This window comes from Paroedura picta, chromosome 7 (assembly GCF_049243985.1).
Source record: "Paroedura picta isolate Pp20150507F chromosome 7, Ppicta_v3.0, whole genome shotgun sequence".
NCBI lineage: Eukaryota > Metazoa > Chordata > Lepidosauria > Squamata > Gekkonidae > Paroedura > Paroedura picta.
This window is the reverse complement of record NC_135375.1, coordinates 37,705,304-37,728,099: the sequence shown is the minus strand read 5'-3', so window position 1 is coordinate 37,728,099 and position 22,796 is coordinate 37,705,304. Positions and strand designations below refer to the sequence as shown.

General features: G+C 41.9%; 1 protein-coding gene across 2 annotated transcripts in view; it reads left to right on the top strand.

Moving 5' to 3' along the window:
- Window positions 1-22,796, top strand: part of EDIL3 (EGF like and discoidin domains 3) — a 295,349-nt gene that overhangs the window by 100,829 nt on the left and 171,724 nt on the right. Inside the window, exon 3 of one of the 2 annotated variants that reach the window (XM_077347540.1) lies at window positions 13,832-13,861. The exons of the other annotated variant lie outside the window; for it this stretch is intronic. Coding sequence (XP_077203655.1) covers window positions 13,832-13,861 — 30 coding nt within the window. The remainder of the gene's footprint in view (window positions 1-13,831; window positions 13,862-22,796) is intronic. 2 annotated transcript variants of the gene reach the window in all.

Below are 22,796 nucleotides of genomic sequence, written 5' to 3'. Positions count from 1 at the left end.
CACTTTTTCTTACATGTACAATGAGAATTCTATGTGGTGTGGCATCAATTGAATGCTATGGGAGCTTTTCTGCTGACCTTAAATATAATCCTAAAGCTTCACTGATAAATTAAAATGTATAAAGCCAGATCCTTTAGATACAGAAGGTGAAACTGTATGTGTGCATGTTTGCTGGTGCAGGAGTGTAGTTTCGTCTATTCGTTGTGTTTTCATGGATTGTGATTGTGTATGCCAATAAAGGTTTTCTGAGTCGGAATCTATGTATGTCTGTGAGCAAGGCAGGGAGGGAAAGCAAGATCAGTTATATTTGGGGACATTTTTCCTTTCTTAACACATAACTCGGAAATGTACACTGACCTACAAGGTTCTAGTCAAAAGAGGCATTTTTAGTCAGGGTATTGTGTCTTCACATACACAGAGGCAAATTCCATGCCTGTCCTTCCTTGGATCTATTTAAAAATATTCATTTGAATGTCCAGAAATAAAAGTCCTCATTAGTTGAGCTGCTTCCCCGTATGTGGGACCCAGCTGTGATCTGGCTGACCTTTTCCTCTCTGTCTCTCACACGCTCTGACCTTGCAGTTGCAAGGCTCATAACCTGTTACAGATCTGTAAGGTATCACATGGCATGGAAGTCTGCAGATTATTGCACACTACTGGCATGCTTTTCGAAAGTAGGTTAGAGTTTCATTAAGCCTCTTTGAACATATGGACTGCACTTCTTTTGGTTAAACGTTAATACAGTTTATATGATTGCTTAGTGCTGGGAAATCTTTGAGCCATTTATAGAGGAGTTAAAATAGTTAGTTCAAATTCTGCCATGGTAAATGCAGTTACCTATTGTACTTCCTAATATGCCTTGACCTGAACAGATTTTAACACAGAAACTAGGCAAAACCTGTTAGTGTCCTTTATCGCATTAACGGAAATCTCATCAGGGCAGAGAAGTCTGAAAGTACAGTTCATTGATTTATTGAAGATCACCAAGAGATGGCAATTGGTCCTGTCAGTCAAGTCCAGATTTGCAGGTAGGGACCATGAAAGGTAGAAAATACTGAAAATTAAATTTTAACAAAATCAGAAACAAACGACAGGTCCCAGACTTTATCACAGAAATCAGTTAGGTCGCCAGAAGAGAGAGGAAGCATTTTGTCAATGATCCAAGGACAGTAATTCTAGAACCACAAAAAAAAAAAAAAAAATTGGTGACTTCCCAAAGCAATAAACTGCTCAGGTAGTGGACAGGATGCATAATATCAAATATAGGCATTTGATCAGTTTTCTCATTAAGGATGGTTAAAAAAGAGTGTCGGCCCATGCAGTGACATAGGGGGTAATGGACATCATATCTTAACCTTCACTGTGGTTGCTCAGCTCCTACTAGGCCCTTGTAGAGCTGCCACAGGATGTTGGTTCACATGCAAACAGAAAATATATGCAAATAGTAATATCTGGGCCAGCACCTGATTCCCCACTGCAGCAAGATTGAAATTCCTGAAGCTCCTTCTTTCAGTAAGCAATCTTAGTGGTACACAAATGTCTCATGTTAACCTGCCCCCCAAATGGCTGATGGGCCTGGAAGGGGTGGGAAGGGAAGGGTTCCCAGGTAGGTATGTACACAGCTATGCTTCTTAGCCATATTCTGTACTATCACACCACTTCTTGGGTTTCTCAGAGTCTGAAGAATATTTCAGAGGTGTATACTAATATAAATCTGTAATAGTGCACAATATATTATATATTGTATATATCTATATATTATATTATATCTATATTAACCTTATATGTATGTATGCATGTGTGTGTTATCAGTACGTAAGTGTACATTTGATGGTTCTAGTTTTGTATTTTACATCAGTTATCCATGTTTCCCTCTCTTTCTGAATTCTCTAAATTGTTCATAATGGCCCTGCTAGTTCTAATTAGATAGATGTGTTTGCAGAGTTTCTCATTGTAGATTTCGAATGTTTCCTATGGTATTTCCCTTTTCTGTGTTCTTATTCCATAGAAATTGTTCTCATGTTTCTGAGATAGCAAGGGATGCTTTCTGCATGCCTACAAATTTTGCATCTGTCAGACACAGCTGGGTGCAACTAACCAATTTCATATTAAGGGAAAGGCAGGTTGACCTTCCAGCCCTTTACAGTCCAATCCCAAGAACACTTTCCTGCACTTTAGCCATATTGAATAGACCTAGTAGACCTGCTTATGAAGGCAGTGCCAGCAAGCAAAAGAAATGAGTTCCAAGTTGCTGATGGCAAATAACAGTTTATTCAAATGGAAAACAATTTCTCAAACTTTCCAAATCATCAAAACGAACACCTAGGTATATTCCATTTTTGGTAGCTTCATTTGTGATGCATTTTCATCATTGGAAAGAATTCATTTAAAGAGGATCCACTGATAAAATATTAAGAGTGGAAGGATTTAGCTTTATTCATGGCAAATTTCAAAATGAATCCTTTTCTTTTCTATATCTAACACAGTATACAGTGACATGAAATCTTCTACCTAATTTTGTTCATATTAAAGGTGCTACTGGAGTCAACGTTTCTTTGACTTAGCTTCTTCTGCCACATGGCACTGTGTTGAAGGATGCAGTGTGATCCTAAGCATGTTTGCCTATATGTTCAGTGGCACCTCCTGAGAAGTTACTGTGGGTAAGGCTGTTAGTCTTAAAGACATAAGTGGATTGACCTTAAAAAAACATTTGGAGGAGGGCAGGATGCTGTTCCCGTTGGCTGCAAAGGACGTGCAGTAACGGGTTTAAACGACAAGTACAACGATATAGGTTAGACATCAGGAAAAAAATTTCACAGTCAGAGTAGTTCAGCAGTGGAATAGGCTTCCTAAGGAGGTGGTGAGCTCCCCGTCACTGGCAGTCTTCAAGTAAAGGTTGGATACACACTTTTCTTGGATGCTTTAGAATGTTAGGACTAATCCTGCGTTGAGCAGGGGGTTGGACTAGATGGCCTGTATGGCCCCTTCCAACTCTATGATTCTATGATTCTATGAACTAACAAGGGCCTCATTCTGGCTCTGGTGCTACGGGCCCTGCAAATCCTTAAACCAGACCTGAACAGGTCTCATCTAGATTACTATTATGTGTTCTAGTGTTCATATATTTTATTGTTCCACAGTCTGTTTCCCTTCTCAGACAGCTTTGGTTTTGGTGTGGTAGCCACGTCACAACCCCATTATTATTTACAAAGACAGCAAAATCCATTTATAGAAAACGATCTTGCATTGCAATAGAGTCACAGGAAATTAGAAATTGTTCGTCCACTGCTACTGTGTAGGGGGTGCTATGAGTCATCAGTCATGTGCTTGGTGAAAGGGGAAATTTTAGAAGGAATGCGATTTGCAGAAGACTTTGGTCAGCACTGGACCGCTGTACTATAGGTACTCATAGTAAAAGCTGCCCGAGGCGCTTGTATAAAAAGGGAATAAACAGCTTAAAATTCCAAGAAGCAAAATGCTGAGTTGAATTCCAAATGGTCTTTATGTTTTTAAAAGAAACTCTAATAAAACACCTTATAAAATCAATAGGTCTGACTCCTTCACTAATGAAAATTGAAAGGTAGAGAAAGTAATAGAATGCTGACAGCCAGTTTTGCTCGAAGTACTTTTGTGCAAAGGTTAAGTCAGAAAGAGCTGATAAACTTTTGATTTCTGGTGACTTCTTTCATCAAGGGAAAGAAAGATCAATGAAAATTGTCTTCACTCAACCTACTCATGAGTAATTTGCCAAGTAATTTACAAAGCTCCACTAAGGGACTCTACATAAATTAATGATTTGTTTCTAATTCCTAAAGCATATTTCAAGAACCAATTCCTTTTTAATAGCATTTCTAAGTGCATGTCACTCAGTGCTTCCAGTGCACTCATCACCTTTCAGGGTCAGACTCTTAATTACTCATCATTTTCTTTTGTCCATCCAGAATACATTTTCAAGTCAATTAACGAAGAAGACATTTTTAAATCAAGGTTCCACTCTTCAGCTTTCACTGCATAATTTAATGATATTATGAATTACTAGACTAGAAGAGCTTAATCTAAACTTCTACTGCTTCTGCACTGCCACTGTTAAGAAAACATTTTGTTCTTCTCCTTATGTCTCTTTTGCATATACTTTTCTGCTACAGTGGCATCATCCTCCATTAGGGTTTCCAACCTCCAGGTGGTAACTGGAGTTCACCTGGGAATACAACTGATTTCCAGGCAACAGAGATCAATTAACCTGGAGAAAGTGGCCACTTTGGATGGCATTATATGGCATTAAACCCCTCTCCTCCCCAAACTCTGCCCTCTGCAGGCTCCACCTCCAAAATGTCCAGGTACTTCCCAGCCTGAAGCTGGCAACTCATTGCAGTATGAGTTCTATGCACATGGGGCCATACACATATGGTCGTCCACCACCTTTGAAGGTCACATTTTTGTGATTTGTTAACATGGCAGTAAGCTGAACCATATGAGTGGAAGTGCTTGCACATACCTGGGAGCAATTATGGAAGCAGCTAGCATGCAAGAAGACAAAGCATATAAAGGAAATGCTAGGCTAAACTTTTAATTCACTTATTTTATGCTGTAGCATTTACTTATGAGCCAGCCACATTGGATTTGAATATGAAATTATACGTTTGTCATTTTTACTTTGTGTTAGATTTATAGTAAACATTTAAAACCCTTCAATCTCCAAACATTCAAGAAGTAGCATATGCCATGGGAAATTCTTATCTAAGTCTTGTGAACTTTGCTTTACCGAGAAAGTAGTAAAGACTCAAGGGGTTTGCACTTATGATATGTTTATTATTTAGAATGTTTTCATCCAAAGATGTCAGGGCGGCATGCATGAATCTTTCCTCCTCCATTTTATCTTTACAAGAATTCTGTGAGTCAAGTTAGTCTTAAAGAGAATGAGTGGTCCAAGGATTCATTCATGCCAACCAGGGATTTGAAGTCGGATCTCCTCCATACTAGTCTAACACTGTAGCCACCAAATCACACGGATTTTGCAAATAGTACTTGCATGGGTATAACTGTGGAGTTGAATGAATGCTCATTTCTTTTTCCAGTGTTACTTAAGTTATTGGGTTTTATTTTTGATTGTGTGATGTACAGCATTTATATGCAGTTCATATGACATTTATGCACACAATGAACATTTCTTCCTATGATCTATATAGAATTATAATACAGATTTACTGAAATCCTGTACTACCTATAACAAGACAGCCTTGGCATGAATGTTGAAGTCTCTCAGGACAACCAGGGTCTTCAATACCACCCCTGAGACGAGTTCTGTCATCTGTGGAAGGGAAACTCTTTCTAAAGAGTTGACTTTGTGGAATTAACATACGGTGGATTTTTTTCAACCTCATTAAATTTTGGAAGACATTGAGCCTCTTTTTATTTGTTGGAATTTTAAAATTATTATTTTACATAATAGATATGATTTTTCCCTACTTATTCTTTATTAGAAAATAAAAGGGAAGGGAAGCATATAATGCAAATGGCATGCATTTAGCTAAGTTAAGCATATATACCCAGTTCTCAGGTATCTGAATCATATCTGGTAATGAGCCAGACATCACATATAAATTCTGCAAGGAAGTTCAATTCTTTTTGCTAACGTCTGGCGCAGAAAGACAGTGAAATCCAGCAGGGAATACTTAGAGAGATGAGCAAGGAGGACTGCCAAGCTCAAGAGAATTTGATACAGTATTCTGAAGGTTCTGGATTTAAACCTTTCAGTAATGGGTTCCCTTGGTTGCTGCCCTAGTAGAAGGGGCACCCACACTGCTAGAGATGAGCTGACATAATATAAACATTTTGTAATGGTGTAAATATCCAGCTACAGGACACAGATGCCTCCCTGTTGGGCAGATTTTCAGAACTGGAGATGATGGTTTTGGTGTAACATCAACATACAATGTTATTTCCAGCATGAAAGTGGAAGCAGGGTCATTTGTGCTGCAGTAATGCTCTAGAATTCACTTCTCTACTTCTCCTGCTGGCTTGTCAAAAAGCAGCAGAGAATTGGGGGAGGGAGGTCATGAGGCCTGCCCCTCTACTGCAGACCTTTTACATACCTCAGTGTTGCCGCTGTTTCCTTGCTAGCTGAAGCCCCAGCTCATGCTCTGACTTTGTGATACCCCTTCTGAAAAGGGCATTTATTTCAGGGAATTTTTTTTTAATTCACATCTGACCATTATGTTCTGCACTTCCTTTGAATGGGGGCTGTGTGGTACTGTACTCATGTACTTCACCAGCAACAGAACGGAGTCGACTGAAGATGGCGCCATAAAAAGCTGGACTTCTGTTCAGCTCTTCAGCCATGCCGAGGGTCAGGGGCTTCTGCACCTGGCTGACCTGAGCAGATACGCAAATCTGCTCGCCGGTCACCCCAGGAACCGGGAACGGCATCCTGAGGGTCCTACAGATGCGTGGGGAGGTAGGGGGACCGAATTCCCCGGATTAATAGTGGCGTGTGCTCAAGGTCACGATGGCGTCCTTGTCGCAAACAACTTTACAAGCTTGAAACGACCAGCTGACCCTACATTCTTCCCAGACCATCTATTACCAGATTGACAGAAGCGCTGACAGAAAGCTGGAATCTGCAACAGTAAGAATTAAAAGCTTTCTGGCTCTTCCCTTTCTTTTTTCACAAGCTCTTCCCCCCCCTTCCTCAACCAATTTACAAGTGAATTCCCTCTTTCGCCGAGTGAGAGACTCCCAGCTAATTATACCCACTAACCAAACAAAGAAAAAACTTTGAAGTTTTGTTGAAAAAAGTTCAGTGGGGGTAACTGACTTGATACGGAGATCGACAAACTGATAATTTGGGATCGCCCGTGCTCCCGCAAGACCGTACGAGACTTTCTGTTTCTAATTTGTGACTGCCTGGAACTATGGAGAAATTAACTAAGGCACAGCTTTTCCATTTGTTATGCGAAGGGAACTCAAAGATACTGAAAGCAGTCAATAAGCTGGAAAAGGAAATCCGTGGGAGTAAGGGGGAGCTTTTGGACGGAGAGAGAACAGCTGATACAGCTTTGCCAATAATAAATCAAACGAAAACTCAATGTCTGGAAGTTAATCAACAGGAGAGGGAGAGAGCCAGAGATGTAAAAACCCAAAGTACCTTTGAAGAACCTGGGAAAACAGATTCAAGGAAGGAAAGCACCGAAAACCTGGAAGTCTATTCAGAGCAGGAAATGATTTGGATCAGCAAAATAAAAAGAGTCTATTCAAAAGCGACAGCAACCAGGAAGCTATCAGGAGATATTCCTGTGCGACCAGAGGAAGAGATCCAGATCGATAAAGTATTCAGAGCCAACTCAAAGACGACTGGCAGCAAGAATCAAGTAAGAGATTTCTCTGGCCCTGACAGAAGGACAATCAGAAACACTCTACCATGGAAAAAAACACAATTTCATTTTCTGCGACCACCTGAAGGATGAGTTGAACAATGGAGTATTCTCCTGACTTCCTGTGGGAAAGACAGCAGCAGTAACTTTTAGGACAGGACCAATATATGAAGGGAACTGATTTTATATCATCTAAGACAATAATAGAATATATCCTTATAATAGATTATACTCTCATATGTATCAACAACTACTTTGCTAAGAAAGATGGTAATAACTCCTAGATCAGGATTAATATGCGATGGGAATTGAATATGTATGTCAATATGTATGCTAAAAGAGGATGACAAACCATACTTCATAGGCATTAACAAGATGGCAGTAGTAACTCTTGGGTCAGGGCCAATTTATGAAGAGGACTGACCTAATATCATTTAAGATAATAACAGAATGTATTCTTATAACAGATCATACTCTCATATGTATTAACAATCACTTGGCTAAGAAAAATGGTAAAAACTCCTAGATTAGGAATAATATGTGATGGGAACTGAATATGTATGTTAAAAGAGATGGCAAACCATATCAGCTGGTTGTTTTTTCTTCTCAATTTTTCTGTAAATGCTTTATATAATAATAAACAAAATTATTAAAAAAAAACCAGCAACAGAACCACCTCCCCCCCTTTTTTTTCTTTTTGCATATTCAGTGAGGTTGTAACATCATAATATTGTTTTAAGAAGGCTGTATTGCAAGTAACAACATGGTTACCACAATTTCAAAGGTCCCTCACTTCTCCTTAGACACCAATTATGAAAATGCCTGGTAAGCATCCAACTGGATACCTTAATTCAATCATTATGAAGCAAGCTACATGTGTCCTCATGTAGGTCATCAGTGATGGGTTTTTTTTTTTGGCTTATGCAATGCTGTTGCAACATCATATTGTTAAAGCATCATATCATTGTAAAAAAGGCTGGTTGTATTGTGTGGTAAAGCATGGTTGCCACAGGTGGACTGCAGACTGGATTTTCAGGTAGTTCGGTGTATAGGGAACTGGTTAGATAACTGCACCCAAAGAGTAATTGTCAATGGTGTTTCTTCAGATTGGAGGGAGGTGAGAACTGGGGTGCCACAGGACTTGGGACTCGGTCTGGTACTTCTCAACCTTTTTATCATGGATCTGGGTAAGGGGATGGAGGGACTACTAATTAAATTTGTAGATGACATGAAACTGGGAGGAATAGCAAACACCCCAGGAGACAGAATTCAACAAAATCTTAATATGCCAGGAAAGTGAGCAAATGAACACAAGAAAAAATTCAATAAGGATAAATGTAGAATTCTACAGCTGAGTCACAAAAATGAGAATTATGTATGCTGGATGGGAGATACACTTCTGGGAAGCAGTGTGTACCGACAAGTTCTTGGGGTACTTGTAGACTGTAAGCTAAATATGACTAGACAGTGTGGTACAGCATTAAAAAGGGTGAGTGTGGTCTTGGACTGTATCGACAGAGGTATCACATCAAAATCACAAGATATCATAGTCCTGCTGTATACCACATTGGTCAGACCATACCTGGCGTACTGTGTGCAGTTCTGGAGGCCTCACTTCAAAAAGAATGTGAACAAAATTAGGGTGCAGAGGAGAGTGGTGAGGATGATCTGGGGCCAGGGTACCAAACCCAATGAGGAAAGACTGAGGCAATGGTCGACCTGGAGAAGTGGAGGATGGGAGGGACATGATGGGCAAATGAGAACAAGATGCAATTTAATAAAGATAAGTGTAAAGTTCTGCATCTGGGTCAGAAAAATGAAAAGCATGCCTACTAGATGGGGGATACGCTTCTAGGTAACACAGTGTGTGAACGAGACCTTGGGGTACTTGTGGATTGTAAACTAAACATGAGCAGGCAGTGTGATGCAGCGGTAAAAAAGGCAAATGCCATTTTGGGCTGTATCAACAGGGGCATCACATCAAAATCACAAGATGTCATAGTCCCATTGTATACGGCACTGGTCAGACCACACCTGGAGTACTGTGTGCAGTTCTGGAGGCCTCACTTCAAGAAGGACGTAGATAAAATTGAAAGGGTACAGAGGAGAGTGACGAAGATGATCTGGGGCCAAGGGACCAAGCCCTATGAAGATAGGTTGAGGGACTTGGGAATGTTCAGCCTGGAGAAAAGGAGGTTGAGAGGGGACATGATAGCCCTCTTTAAGTATTTTAAAGGTTGTCACTTGGAGGAAGGCAGGATGCTGTTTCGGTTGGCTGCAGAGGAGAGGACACGAAGTAATGGGTTTAAACTACAAGTACAACGATATAGGCTAGATATCAGGAAAATATTTTTCACAGTCAGAGTAGTTCAGCAGTGGAATAGGCTGCCTAAGGAGGTGGTGAACTCCCCCTCACTGGCAGTCTTCAAGCAAAGGTTGGATACACTTTTCTTGGATGCTTTAGGATGCTTAGGGCTGATCCTGCATTGAGCAGGGGGTTGGACTAGATGGCCTGTATGGCTCCTTCCAGCTCTATGATTCTATGATTCTATGATTGCTCACTAAATATTTGAAAGTTTTTCACTTCAAGGAGGGCAAGGAGTAGTTCCTGTTGATAGTGGAGGACAGGACCCACAGTAATGGGTTTAAACTTATCTGTAGAATGTACTGGCAAGATATCAGGTGCAGGGGAATTTCAGTTAGAGTAGTTCGGGAGTGAAATAGGCTGCCAAAGGAGGTCGTAAGCTTCCCCTCACTGGCAGTCTTCAAGTAGTGACTGGACAAATACTTTTCATGGGTATTTTAGGCTGATCCTGTATTGAGCAGAGAGTTGGACTAGATTACATCTATGGCACATTCCAACTCTATGATTTCAAAAGTCCCCTGCTCCTTTTGATGATTATTGGATACATCAGTTCATGATTATGAAACATACTGGATGTGTCCTCATGTATTTCATCACCAATAGAACCAGAAGATCAATGGAAGGTGGGGGGAGCTGAAAAGACAATACAAGTGCCTAGCATCAAAACCTATACACAATTCCCCACCCCCACCAAAAAAAAAAGGACAAGAAAATAAAGCAACTTTATGGACTGGTAATTGCATGGAGAAGGCTACATGACAACTTGCTACACGTTTTCTCCCCACTGAGAGAGGGCAAGTTGGTAGGGGAGATGAACATCACACTGATGGCAAAAATGGTGGTGTGGTGGGATTTCTTACTGGAAAATAGCAAGTTAAGATCTGGAGGGGGAAAATAGTTGTAAAGGAGGATTCTGAAACCATGGGGTAAGGGGATGTGAAATTTGGACTTACTCCTGGGGCGGCAAAATTTTGTATTAAGTTTTTTGCATTGTTTAATTCTTTAAGAATGCTAATGCAGGAAGGGGAATTTTCTCATGTGCAGAAATGGTACAGGGGGACAAAAAGAAAAACAAGATGAAATTTTACATGACAGCAACAGAAGGTTCAAGGTACAAGAGAATCTGCCAGTACTGCTTCTTCCTTGATAACTCGAAAGTCAAAACAAGCTTGTTCCTTAGAATGGATGTCATGCTTGTATTTCAGCTGCATTGTATCCCAAGATCTAATTGGCTTTTACATACCCTGTAGGGTCACTTCTGAAAAGAATTTCTAGTTTCTCTCTCACTGTAGCTGTGTTCAAGGCTGTCATTAACCATCCCAATGAACCTCTCTGTCCAACTATAAAGCAGACTCTGTTGTTTGAAGCAAGCAGTGATTTGTAGCTCAGAACTGCTATCATAGCTGAAACACAGCAATAATCAAAGATGCATTCTAGTAGCTTTACAGAAATTCAGAAAAGAGGTTACAAAAATTAGCAGCAGGATGCACAATCAGGCAGGTACTGCAGGCAAGTTGACAAAGCATCATAGTCAATATTATATTGACCTTAGCTGACAGATCTATAAGATCAACATGCACAACCTTTCTGTGTCCATTACTACTGTAATATGCTAAGAATCAATCATCTCATTGATTTTAATTTCAAGCCCAGAAAAGATCCCAATTTAAACAGCCATTTTATGTTAAGCATGCTGAAAAACAAAGAGGATGTTTTTTTCTAATGCCCCCAAGCTATGCATTTTTAGTAATTTCCTCGAGGACAGTTATCCATTGCCAAGTTTTGGGCTTACACTGAAAAAGATTGTTCCTTTGTAAAACAGGAATGAACAAACCTTTCTCATTTTCCTTTCTTTAAAAAGAAATCAATTCATATCAGTTTTTACTGTTGCTACAGTTGTTTGTATTATATATATACATATATATATATATATATATATATATATATATATATATATATATATATATATATATATATATATATATACTATCATTTTAATATATTTTAGTTGGGATTTATGCATATGATTATAAAAAGATCATGTATAAAAATTTGATGTATAAAAAGATCATCAAATGTATACATTTAGCAGAGAAATTTTCATAAAAAGAAACTGAAAGCAGGTCAAAAATAAAGTACTTAGCTGTGACTTGACAGCACTTTTCACCACCACCATTTGTATGGAGGAGACAAAACTGGAAGTAGGCAAATGAGCAGGGTAGTGCTGCCAGTCCCCAGCTATGGCAGGAGACCTCCCACTGGTAACCCGTCTTTACCAATTAATACATGGAATTCATAGCCACAGGAAGTCGTAGTGGCGACAAGCACAGACAGCTTTAAGAGGAGGTTGGATAAACATATGGAGCAGAGGTTCATCAGTGCTATCTGTAACCATGAGTGTCTAAATAAAAGGGTTGAGGGGTTCTGGGAGGAGTTTGATGTTAAGGGCTATGGGCCAATCAGGTCCATCATTGGTGCCTGTACGTCTCTGATTGGTCATCCACCCACTGGCTGCTCAATCAGATTAGAACCACCCCTAACAATCTTCCCATGATTTTGCTGCATCTTTGCAGTCTCTGGCCCCTCAGACACCTCTCCTGTAGTGAATGAGCTAACAGGGGTGCATGGGAGCTCTTCAGCTTTGTCCTCCTGAGGCAATGGCTCCTGCCGACAGATCTTAGGGAAGCCAGCCTGTGTGTTCTCTGAGGGGGAGTGCCCACCCCACCATCACCCCAATCGTCGTCTTCCCTCTCTTACAACCTCTGGGCACACCAGCCGCTAGGCAATCCTTCTCACCCACCTGCCATGGAGGCTGATAGCATGTGCCTCCACACTGCCTCCCACCAACTCTGCAGCATGCCTAAACTGCAAACAGAGGGGAGGGCCAGGAGAGAAGCCAGGGAGAGGGAGGGCCCCCTAGAATTACAGCTCCAGACAAAAGAGATCAGTTCTTCTAGAGAATATGGATGTTTTGAAGGGTAAACTCTCTGGTACTGTAGTTGGGGATTCCAGTGTGCTGCTTACTTAGCCCTCCTTGGCATAGTCCTTGGTGTGTGGCAGGCAGCTTGCAAACATACTTGACCTTCAGGGTGGGCTGCCCTTGGTGTTTGTTTCCTTGCTCATGACTGATGGGGCTCACAGACCGATGGGGGAGGCTAAGATTTCCACTCCATGCAGCCCAGAACACCGCTGGAGAACCAGCCCTTCCTGCAGGCCATTCTGGCCAATTTCTTTCCATTACAGAGGAAAGAGAGGGGCACTTCCTATCCTTGCCTTGGGAACTTGCTGGCATCATGTGCAGAATGACCCATGGTTTAGTGGTAAATGAGGTTGAAGTCTGTCCCAGGATTATTTTGGGGTGCATCCCTACCCCAGTATCCTTCATATTGTTCTAGCCTAGAGGTGGCCAAACTGTGGCTCTCTAGAGTCTAGATGTCCGTGGACAACAATTCCCTGCCAGCCCCTGACAACAGTTAAAGAACGGCAGCCTCTAAACTGGAGAGCTGTCTCAGCCCCACCCTCCCTCACAGGATATCTGTTATGGGGAGGGGAAGTCCTTCTCCCCCACTCCATCCACCCCCCCCCATAAACCAACCTACCTTCCACTAACATCCCCTCACACCTTACCCAAACAAGCTCACCTGCAACACAGCTAACACGACCAGGCCCTGGACCCTTTTCTCCAACAAAATGCTGCCATGGACTCCAAGACAGGAACCTTGGCAGCTGCAAGCTACCCTGCACTTGATTATGTGGAAATGCCCACTGTATCTTGGGCAATAATGCTCTGTATTGTTCATGCTTGGGGGAGCTACATTGGGAGGTCTTCTGCAGTTCTCCCCCCCCCCCCCGATGGACCTCCTGATAGTATCTGGATTTTCTTAACTGTGTGACAGAGTGTTGGACTGAATGGACTACTGACCTGATCTAACATGGCTTATGTTGTGTTGGCATTTTAGGTTGCTCATCGAGCAACTTGGTAGAGCACTGGGGTAGGTTCCAGTGTCATAACATCACTTTCAGTAAACTTCACATGTCAAATGTTCTTCCAGGCATTAATAATTATTTTATTTTACTTCTTTTCTTCTGTTAACAGAACTGGATGAAGAAGAGCCAACACGAGCAGGTAAGAACCTTTCCATTCCTGTTCTACACATTGCTACCTGTTAATTCATTCTCTTCAAGCAAGAGGCCTCTGTTGCTACAACTTCTAATTACCCTAGTGAGTACACAACTGTAGTAGGAAGGCATAGACTCCAGCATTTTACTCATATGAATTAAACTATTTATTGGAAGGTGTCATTGCTACTATTTTGCAATATACTGTTGTTGTTGTCAGCCATTAAATTGAGTCTCTTGGCAATCCCACGGCACAGGTGTTGCCACAATCTCTGATCCCACACTGCTTCCCTCAGTGCTGCAATATTCAGGTTGGTGTCATAGAATAATAGAATCATAAAGCTAGAAGGTACCTCCAAGGTCATCTAGTCCAAACCCCTGCACAATGCAGGAATGTGTCAATTTTTATCATGTCTAGCCACCATGTTCTTTGTCATCCTGGTTTCCTTTTTTCCACTGACCAATTCTAGCATAATTGCACTGAGTTGGATCACATGATATGGGCAAAGTGGACCAGAGCTTCGTGATTTTTCCTACCAGTGATATATCAGACTTTATGCGCTGTAGTATTTCCTTGTTTATGACTTTTTCTGTCCATGTAACCCACAAAAGCCTTCTCTATCACCAGAATTCAAATGAATCAATTCTTCACTTGTCCAATTTTTTCATTGTCCAATGCAATATACTACAAAACAAATGTGAATTTGTTTTCTATCAACCCTAGGCCTTGACCCATTTCAGTTGGGTTTCTGGCCTGACTAGACAATGCTAGTCATCCTGACAGATGACCTCCGCCGTCAGCTGTACCGAGGCGGGTGGGCGTTACTGGTACTATTATACCTGTTAGCAGCATTTGACACAGTCAATAATGAGCTCCTAGATCACCTCCTTGCCAATGCCGGGATACGGAGTACAGCCCTAAAATGGTGGATCTTCTTCCTCCAGGATTGCAGACAGAGGGTAGCAATAGGAGAGAGAATATATAATTGCCACAAGCTCACATGTGGAGTACCACAAGGAGCAGTCCTCTCTCCTATCCTATTTAATATCTTCATGTGCCCTCTTTCTCAGCTGGTGCAGAGGTTTGGGCTGGGTTGCCATCAATATGCAGACAACACCCAGCTCTTCCTCCTGATTGATGACCACCCTGACTCTCCCCCAGAAGCATTAGCCAGCTGCCTGGAAGCAGTAACGAAATGGCTCAAGCAGAGTAGGAAGGGACCATGTGAGGAAGTGCATCTGCCCACTCTGGATGGTGTGCAGCTCCTAGACCCATTATGCACGGGGGTTTTAGCGCACATTCGGGGTGGAATGGCGGTGACTAAAATCACCGATAATGCACGGTGTCAGCTGCAACCGGCCGCAGCTTCGGTACATGCCGCTGAAAAAGCCGTGTTTGCGAAATGCGGAAGAAAGCGCAGCTTCCGGGTGACCAGGGCGCAACCAGAAGTGATGCCCGGATCGCCGCGTGCATAATCGGTTACTCTGGGTTTTGCTGCCGTCGCGCCCCGCCCCGTGCATAACCGGTGTGCGTCGCATCTTCCCCCTCCGCGTTTTCCATGTGACCCGAAATCGCCGTTTCGGCGGCCGTGCATAATGGGCCCTAGTGACCCACTGCACCAAGAACCTGGGCATGATCCCAGATGCTTCCCCTACAGTGGAAGCCCAGGTCACAAAGGTAGCATGGCTGGCATTTTACCGCCTCTGCCAAGCCAAGCCAAGCCAAGCCAAGCCAAGCCAAGCCAAGCCAAGCCAAGCCAAGCCAAGCCAAGCCAAGCCAAGCCAAGCCAAGCCAAGCTTCTTTCTTTCTTTCTTTCTTTCTTTCTTTCTTTCTTTCTTTCTTTCTTTCTTTCTTTCTTTCTTTCTTTCTTTCTTTCTTTCTTTCTTTCTTTCTTTCTTTCTTTCTTTCTTTCTTTCTTATTGGATTTGTATGACCACTGGTCCCAAGGCTGGCTGCAGAGGTTTACAATTTTGATATACAATTCATACAATAACAACAAAAAACCCATTAACATTCCATAATAACATTATAAAACTCAAACCAATCGATGTTGACACACAATTAAATTTATATTCCACACAAGCCCAGTGGGTGGACAAAAGATGGACGATGGAAATTGGGATGTCACTGGGGACCTGTCGATTCAGGCCTACTTTTATTTATTTATTTATTTTATTGTATTTGTAACATCATTCTGGTAACAATAACATTAATGTATTAACAATAACAACAGTAGCATTAAAGGAAGGTGGGACTGCAAAGAGCTTTGGCTCAACTCATACAAGGTTTGGGTGGATTCGTAACAATCATGATAGGAGGGGGGAGGCTTGGGGGGGGTGATTGGGAGCGATTGATTAGGTCGACCTCAACCAAATGCCTGATGGGGGAGCTCCCTTTTGCAGGCCCTGTGGAATTGCTTTCGTTCTGTCAGGGCCCTGATCTCCTCAGGGAACTTCTTCCACCAGGTGGGGGGCCAGAAAGGAAAAAGCTCTAGTCCTGGTTGAGGTCAAGCAGGCTTCCTTTGGGCCAGGGACCACCAGGAGGTTGGAGGCACAAGGCTCTTTGAGGGGGCGTAGGTGGAGAGGCGATTTCTCAGGTATACTGGGCCTAGACCGCGTATGGCCTTAAAGGTGACAACCAAAACCTTAAGCCTGATCTGGACCTTTAAGGTTATATGGGTCCTCTCTATCTGCGGGGCTGCTTGTCTCCTTATGTCCCCTGCAGGGCATTATACTCTCTGGGTATGAATTTTTTAAGGATCCCGGGTCTCCGGGAAGCATGCCTGGCCTCAACCAAGTCCAGGGCCTTCTCAGTCCTGGCCCCTACCTGTTGGAATGAACTCCTAGAAAAACTGAGGGCCCTGCTGGAGTTCTCTGAGTTCCGCTCTTCTGCCAGGCTTTTGTTTGAGGCTGGGCTGAACAACGGGCTAATAAAATCGGGTCCTCCCCCAACCTTGTGACAACTGGGCCAACCCGGGGGCATACCATCACCTCTAGTTTTTACATCTGATACTGCCGGAATGGGAGACTGCCAAATATGGGTCTAGTAATGTATTGTTGCAGTCACCACCTTTGCCATTTTAAATTGCTTTGTGTTATATTTTTATTGGCAAGATGGTAATCTTGCCGTCTTATATATTTATCCTGCTTTACTCTGCTTTTTGTGAACTACCATGATCCGGCTGGTCTGGGAGTCAGCAGTATAGAAATTTAATAATAAGATAAAAACTAAAAATAATAAGATAAAAAACAGACACACCCAGACAAAAACACCACTTTCCAAAACGCTATAAGCTCTCACTTCAAATTATATCTTCTCACAAAGCATGCTGAGGATTGGGCTGAAAGTGGAAGAATTATGATCCATATTTAGTTAAACCTTAACTGTGACATTTATATTAAGCATCCAGAAACTCAAAGATGTTCACAAGTTAATATGCCTATAGATATAACAATGTAATAGTAAAACTATAAGATATACATAGCTGCCTAGTCGTCATAGTTCAATCATTCATGTTATTAAAATAACAAGCTGAAGCAGAAGTAAGCCCCATTTATATCAATCAATCTCTCTGAAGTTACTGTAGGATATCAGGGTTGCAGGGAGATATAGCAGAGGTGTAGGATAACATTTCCATTTTACCAATCAGACCAGCCAATGTTTTACTTAGCATGCCTCACATTCGTGTTTATTCCCTTTTTCTCTTTGTCTCTCACACACTGACAAAGAACCTCAACCTTCTAATTGCATTTTTATCTTGGTTCTTTGCTATATAATATTTCCATCATTTTGCTCTTCCTTTCCAATTACAAAAAAGTGTTTTTTTTTTATAAAAGGTACCAGCAAATAAGATGCTTTAAAATTATCTGTGTTGGCTTGGCAAAGTGGCCAGGCAGATGCTATCCTGGAGTGCAATGAGGATAACTCCATGGAATTTTTATGCTCCATCTCCCCCTGGGTGTTTTAAAATTCAGTATTCAAGTCTGTAGAAATAAAGGAATGTAGGTAGTTTCATATAAAGCCTCTGAAAGTGAAATTATACCTGCTTCCCTCTGCTCATTGAGAATTACTCTTAAGTACCTGAATCTGCTGGGATCTTTTGGGAATACAATTATAATCCTATGAAATATTAAAGGTAGAGATTTTCCTAGATATTAAAGGTGTTCATTCTTTCTCCACTTCATGAAACAATGGCACTGTAGAGTGTGATTCAACAATGTGCTAAGAGTTCCACAATCACAGAATCTGAATACCTTTATTATTATTATTATTATTATTATTATTATTATTATTATTATTATTATTATTATTATTATTATTATTATTAGATTTATAGCCCGCCACTCCCTTGCGGCTCGTGGCGGGTAACAATATCGCAATTCCCCATTAAAACAATAATAACATTGCCAATATTGCCGGCATGGCAAGAATGGCAAGTCAACTCCCCCCCCCTCCCACTACTAGCAGGTGGAGAGGAGGTCCTGATGATGTTTTGCTTCGGGTCCAGAACCCGAGTCCCCGGGGGAGGCATAGATCTATTATCAGCCCCATCATAAGTTATGGGTCCATCGTAAGTATGGCCACCATTTAAAAGCAGCTGCAGTTTGCTGTGACAGGAGGCAGTGGGGAGGGAAGTGAGTTCCACATGGCCAGGAGAGGTTTTTGTGCCATTTTGTGCCTCCAGGGGGAGGCAGGATATAAATTAAATAATAATCATAATAATCATAATTTCAGACAATTGGCCCAATCTGGCTATCCATCCTGCTACAGCTGATATAGGTGTGGGTTGATGGGGGCATGCTTAGAGACTAGGTTGGTAATCCCTTTAAATGTGGGCACATGGTGGTGCCTGGCCTCTTTTCCTCCTGAATGGTGTCTATCCCATTTGACCCTCCATTTTTTTTTAATGATTTTGTTTTGAGTCTCCTGGTTCAGCATTTTTGAGTGTTATTTACGTTACAGCTTGCAGTTTGTTCAAGGGGTGGATCCATATTGTGGGAGATGTTGTGCCAGTGCACTGACTTCCTCCATTTTGGGGGTCTCCTTAAGGGATTTTGTGATGTTGAGCCTTGGCACTTTCCCTCAGGGAGGCCTCCTGGCTTGCATAGAGGGGGCCCTAGTAAAGGTGGATGCTCACAGGTACCTCAATTCTGAACATCATCTCCCAGGTGCCCAGCATGCATCACAAACCAGACCACAGGTTGTGACTGTATTGGGGTGATTTGGCTTGTAGTCTGCTGTCTGTAAAATGACTGGATCCAGCCTTGTTGGCATCTTTTCTCAATTTGTATAACAACAGAAGCTGTGGTCATGATCTTTTCAAACCATATTGTGTTGAGTCTTCTTTCCATGCCACAACTTGTCTCCCTACTACACAGGTATTAAAGTGGAATTCCTGCTAGAGGTGTCCATTCAGATCTTCCTGATCTGAAAATATACTTGAAAAATATCTTATCAGTAGTTTGGGTTATGTTTCAGCATTCCAAAAGTATCTGGGATCTTTTTGGAGAATCACAACTCCCAAATATTTATGGGAGCCAGGAACATGAATGAAACAGGTGAGAGGCTGAAAGACTGCTACCTGACTATCACCTGTCCCCCCCCCCCCGAGTTATTCTGGTGTTCCATTTAAGCCAGGTTGTTTTAAGGGCCTGCAGAAAATATTAGAGAAACAGGGAAGATGTTGGAGTCGCCCCTCAATAGTTTTCTTTTGTGACTTTGCTGCTCCTGGGTGTTTTTTTCCGCCCATTTTTCAAAATCTCAGGTCTGTTAGAATGGAAAAACATTCTGCATTTCGGAAAAAACCCAGATCCAAATACTTTGCCAGTATTGGGATCCAGGATTTTTTGTAATACCTGTAATTTTGGAGGGAACAATAGGCCCCTAATTCCTACTACTACTTCTGTTTTCCTAGATCTAATTCTTCATGTGTTTTCTTCAAGTTTCCAGGGTTTCTCCTAAGTACAGATTTTTCAAGGACAATGCAAAGGCTCCAAATATTACCATGTTTTTGCATGTGCTGGATTTTTCTATGCACATTTTGTGGTTGACCAGCAACCTACATTTTGACAAGTTTCATTATCTTCTTTTATTTTAGCAAGAGTGGTTTTGGGTTCATACGCTTGTCAACAGAACATTTACATGTATTTAAGGAGAAAGCAGCAATGGACAAAAGCAATACCAGTTTGCTTACCTTAACAAGCTCAATAACTACACACATTTATCAGACAAATACTTGCTCTCCGCTAAAAACAAAACAAAAAACAAAAAAAAACAATCCAATTTGGAGTTATCCATCATGGATTCCTGAAGTATTAGAGTTTACTCCATAATAATGTGTGAGTCTGGAGTCTAATAGGTTCCACCATGGGACTTGAAATATAACCTTATCCATGGTTCTCCTATATATTTGGGGAACTGCTCAAGGGGTGGAGCATGTCTGGCTCCCGGACAGTGTCCAAGCTTGAATCCGGGCCCAATCAGCATGTGACCAGTAAAGTTGTCGCACCCTGATTGGGCCGGGCCCTACACGGCCCTCCCTACCAGGAGCCGCTGGCCGCGGCACAAAGGAAGTGATGGAGGTGATGGAGGCTGCACTGATGGGAATGAGGCTGCACAGGGAATGCGGTGGCTAGAATGCCATGGTGGAGAAGGCACCATCACCGCCACAAACAAACGGTGGCGAATAGTCAGCACTGCCGAGAGGGAGGCTGCAGCGGCTGTGAGGAGGCTGCAGTGGCCAGAACCAGGTAGCAACCAGATGACCCAGTGCCGGCTGCAAGTGCCACCTCCAGCTGGGAGCAAGGATGGCACTGCTGCCACCTCCCTCCTCCCCTTCTCTGCAGCAGGCAGGCTATGCAAGCGCGGGAGTTGGCCACCACTTCCAGCTGGAGGATGATGAGGAAACCTTCCCTGGGCATTCCACAGCCATGCACCAACCCACAGTAGCAGCACCAGCAGAAGGAGGAACAGGGGTGGCCTCTGCCACAGGTGGGGAGGGAAAGGTAAGGGCAGCACTTAGATCTGTGCTGCCTGGGAGGGAGGGTGTCCTTCAGGCCCAGGTGCAGAAACAATGCCTCGGGCCCTCAACCTGCCACCTGGAAAAGGAGTGATGGCCAGGCAGCTGGGAGAGCTCTCTGTACCCCCCCCCAGGCCTGCTCCCCCCCACCTTCCTCTCACTAGTGCCTGCTACATTCTGCATGCAGCGGGCTTTCCAACTAGTATATCAATAAATCCTTAGTTCTGCAGCAAAATGAATGGTCACAAAAAAAGCTGAATTCCGCCATGACTGCTTTGCAAAAAAAGAAAGAAAGAAAGAAAGAAAGAGAGAGAGAGAGAGAGAGAGAGAGGGAGAGAGAGAAATAACAGTTGATCACTAATTAAATGCTATTTTCATAGTGCAAAATTTCAATGAGAAATGTGCTTGCCTAAGTTCTCAGAAATGTTCTTTGCAAGCCTCTATTGTATATGAAGTAAACTCCAATGCTTAAAATGTCTTGTTGAAAAGTTATTACATGAAAATAAAAATAAATTGGCAATCAAATGCTATTGGCATATTTTCTTTTCAAGGCAATTACTGCAGGGTTTCTCATGTGATGCTTAAATTGCAGCTATTCTATTTACCAAAAAGTTAATTTATACTCCAGAATGACATCAATAATTGTAGATATTTGAATTTTCAGAAAATGTTTATCACTGCTATTTCTTTTTGCTTTAAGATATGACCAGATGTTATTGTTTTGAAAGGAAGAAGATAGAATGTTCTTCTGGAAGTAGTTCTGATACTTATTTGCCAGATTATCTTGACATTTAAAACCTTTGCAGCTTCCATAGAACAGATAATCTTTTTGTGTAATAATTGCCTCAGGAACAAAATAGTTGAATTGTTGAACTAAATGCCCAGTATTTTTAAGCGCATGTAATAAATGTAAAAGGCTGCTCCAAAGGCAGAGGTAGATGCCAAGACTTTTGATTGCTTTCCCGAAGTATGTGAATTGGAGTAATAAATTTCATAGTCCTCTATGTTTATTGACATTTGCAGATTTTAATTAGTGTAGGAACCTTCAGTTCAGTGGAATAGCAGTATCATCCTAAGCAGAATTACACCCTTCTAAAGACATGGCATAGAAGGGTCTAACTCTGCTTAAAATGGAGCTGTGATTCATGCACTAGCATACCACCAACCTATTTCTACATTCTTGCAGGAATAATTATCTAGACAGACACTGCACTCCAGATAAAATTGTCCCATAGTCTAGATCCAGCCCACAGGCTTTCAATTAGCAAAGCTGTACAATAAAAATAATGGTTGTGTATATTACAGGCTCAAATACTTAACATATATTCACCTTGACTTCGTACCCAATGGTGGAAAATGGTGAAGAGACTGGGCTGTACAGATAAAACTTATGTGAATTCACAAGGCTTTCCATTTTAGTACGCATACAATTCTACTGCAGTTTGTGGGGCTAAAATTGTTTGACAAGAAATTTTAAACAGAGGCTGGATAGCCATCTGAAGAAGAGGCTGATTCTGTGAAGGTTCAAGGGAGTGGCAGGTTACAATGGTTAAGTGATAGGGTTGAGAGTGTCCTGCATACTGTAGGACTAGATGACCCAGGAGGTCCCTTCCAACTCTTATTAGTCTATGAGATAAATACATCATTTTTATTGTGAAACTGCTGTACCTGGTACCTGTTTGTCTCAGATTCAATTCAATGGTATCATTTATTCAAGCTATTAATGACCTGGGGAATACATCTCTCTGGCTGTGATTCCAGGTTGATTTGCCCACCATTGAATCCTGGTTGTCCTTCTGTTCAGAGGGTTCCACCATCTGCCTTCAAATCAGTTGGCAACAACTGATCAAAGAATTTCTCTAAAGCTCTTTCTTTGTTGGCCTTTGGGAGAGCATGCAAAACAAATTTCTTTCAAGAGGGCTT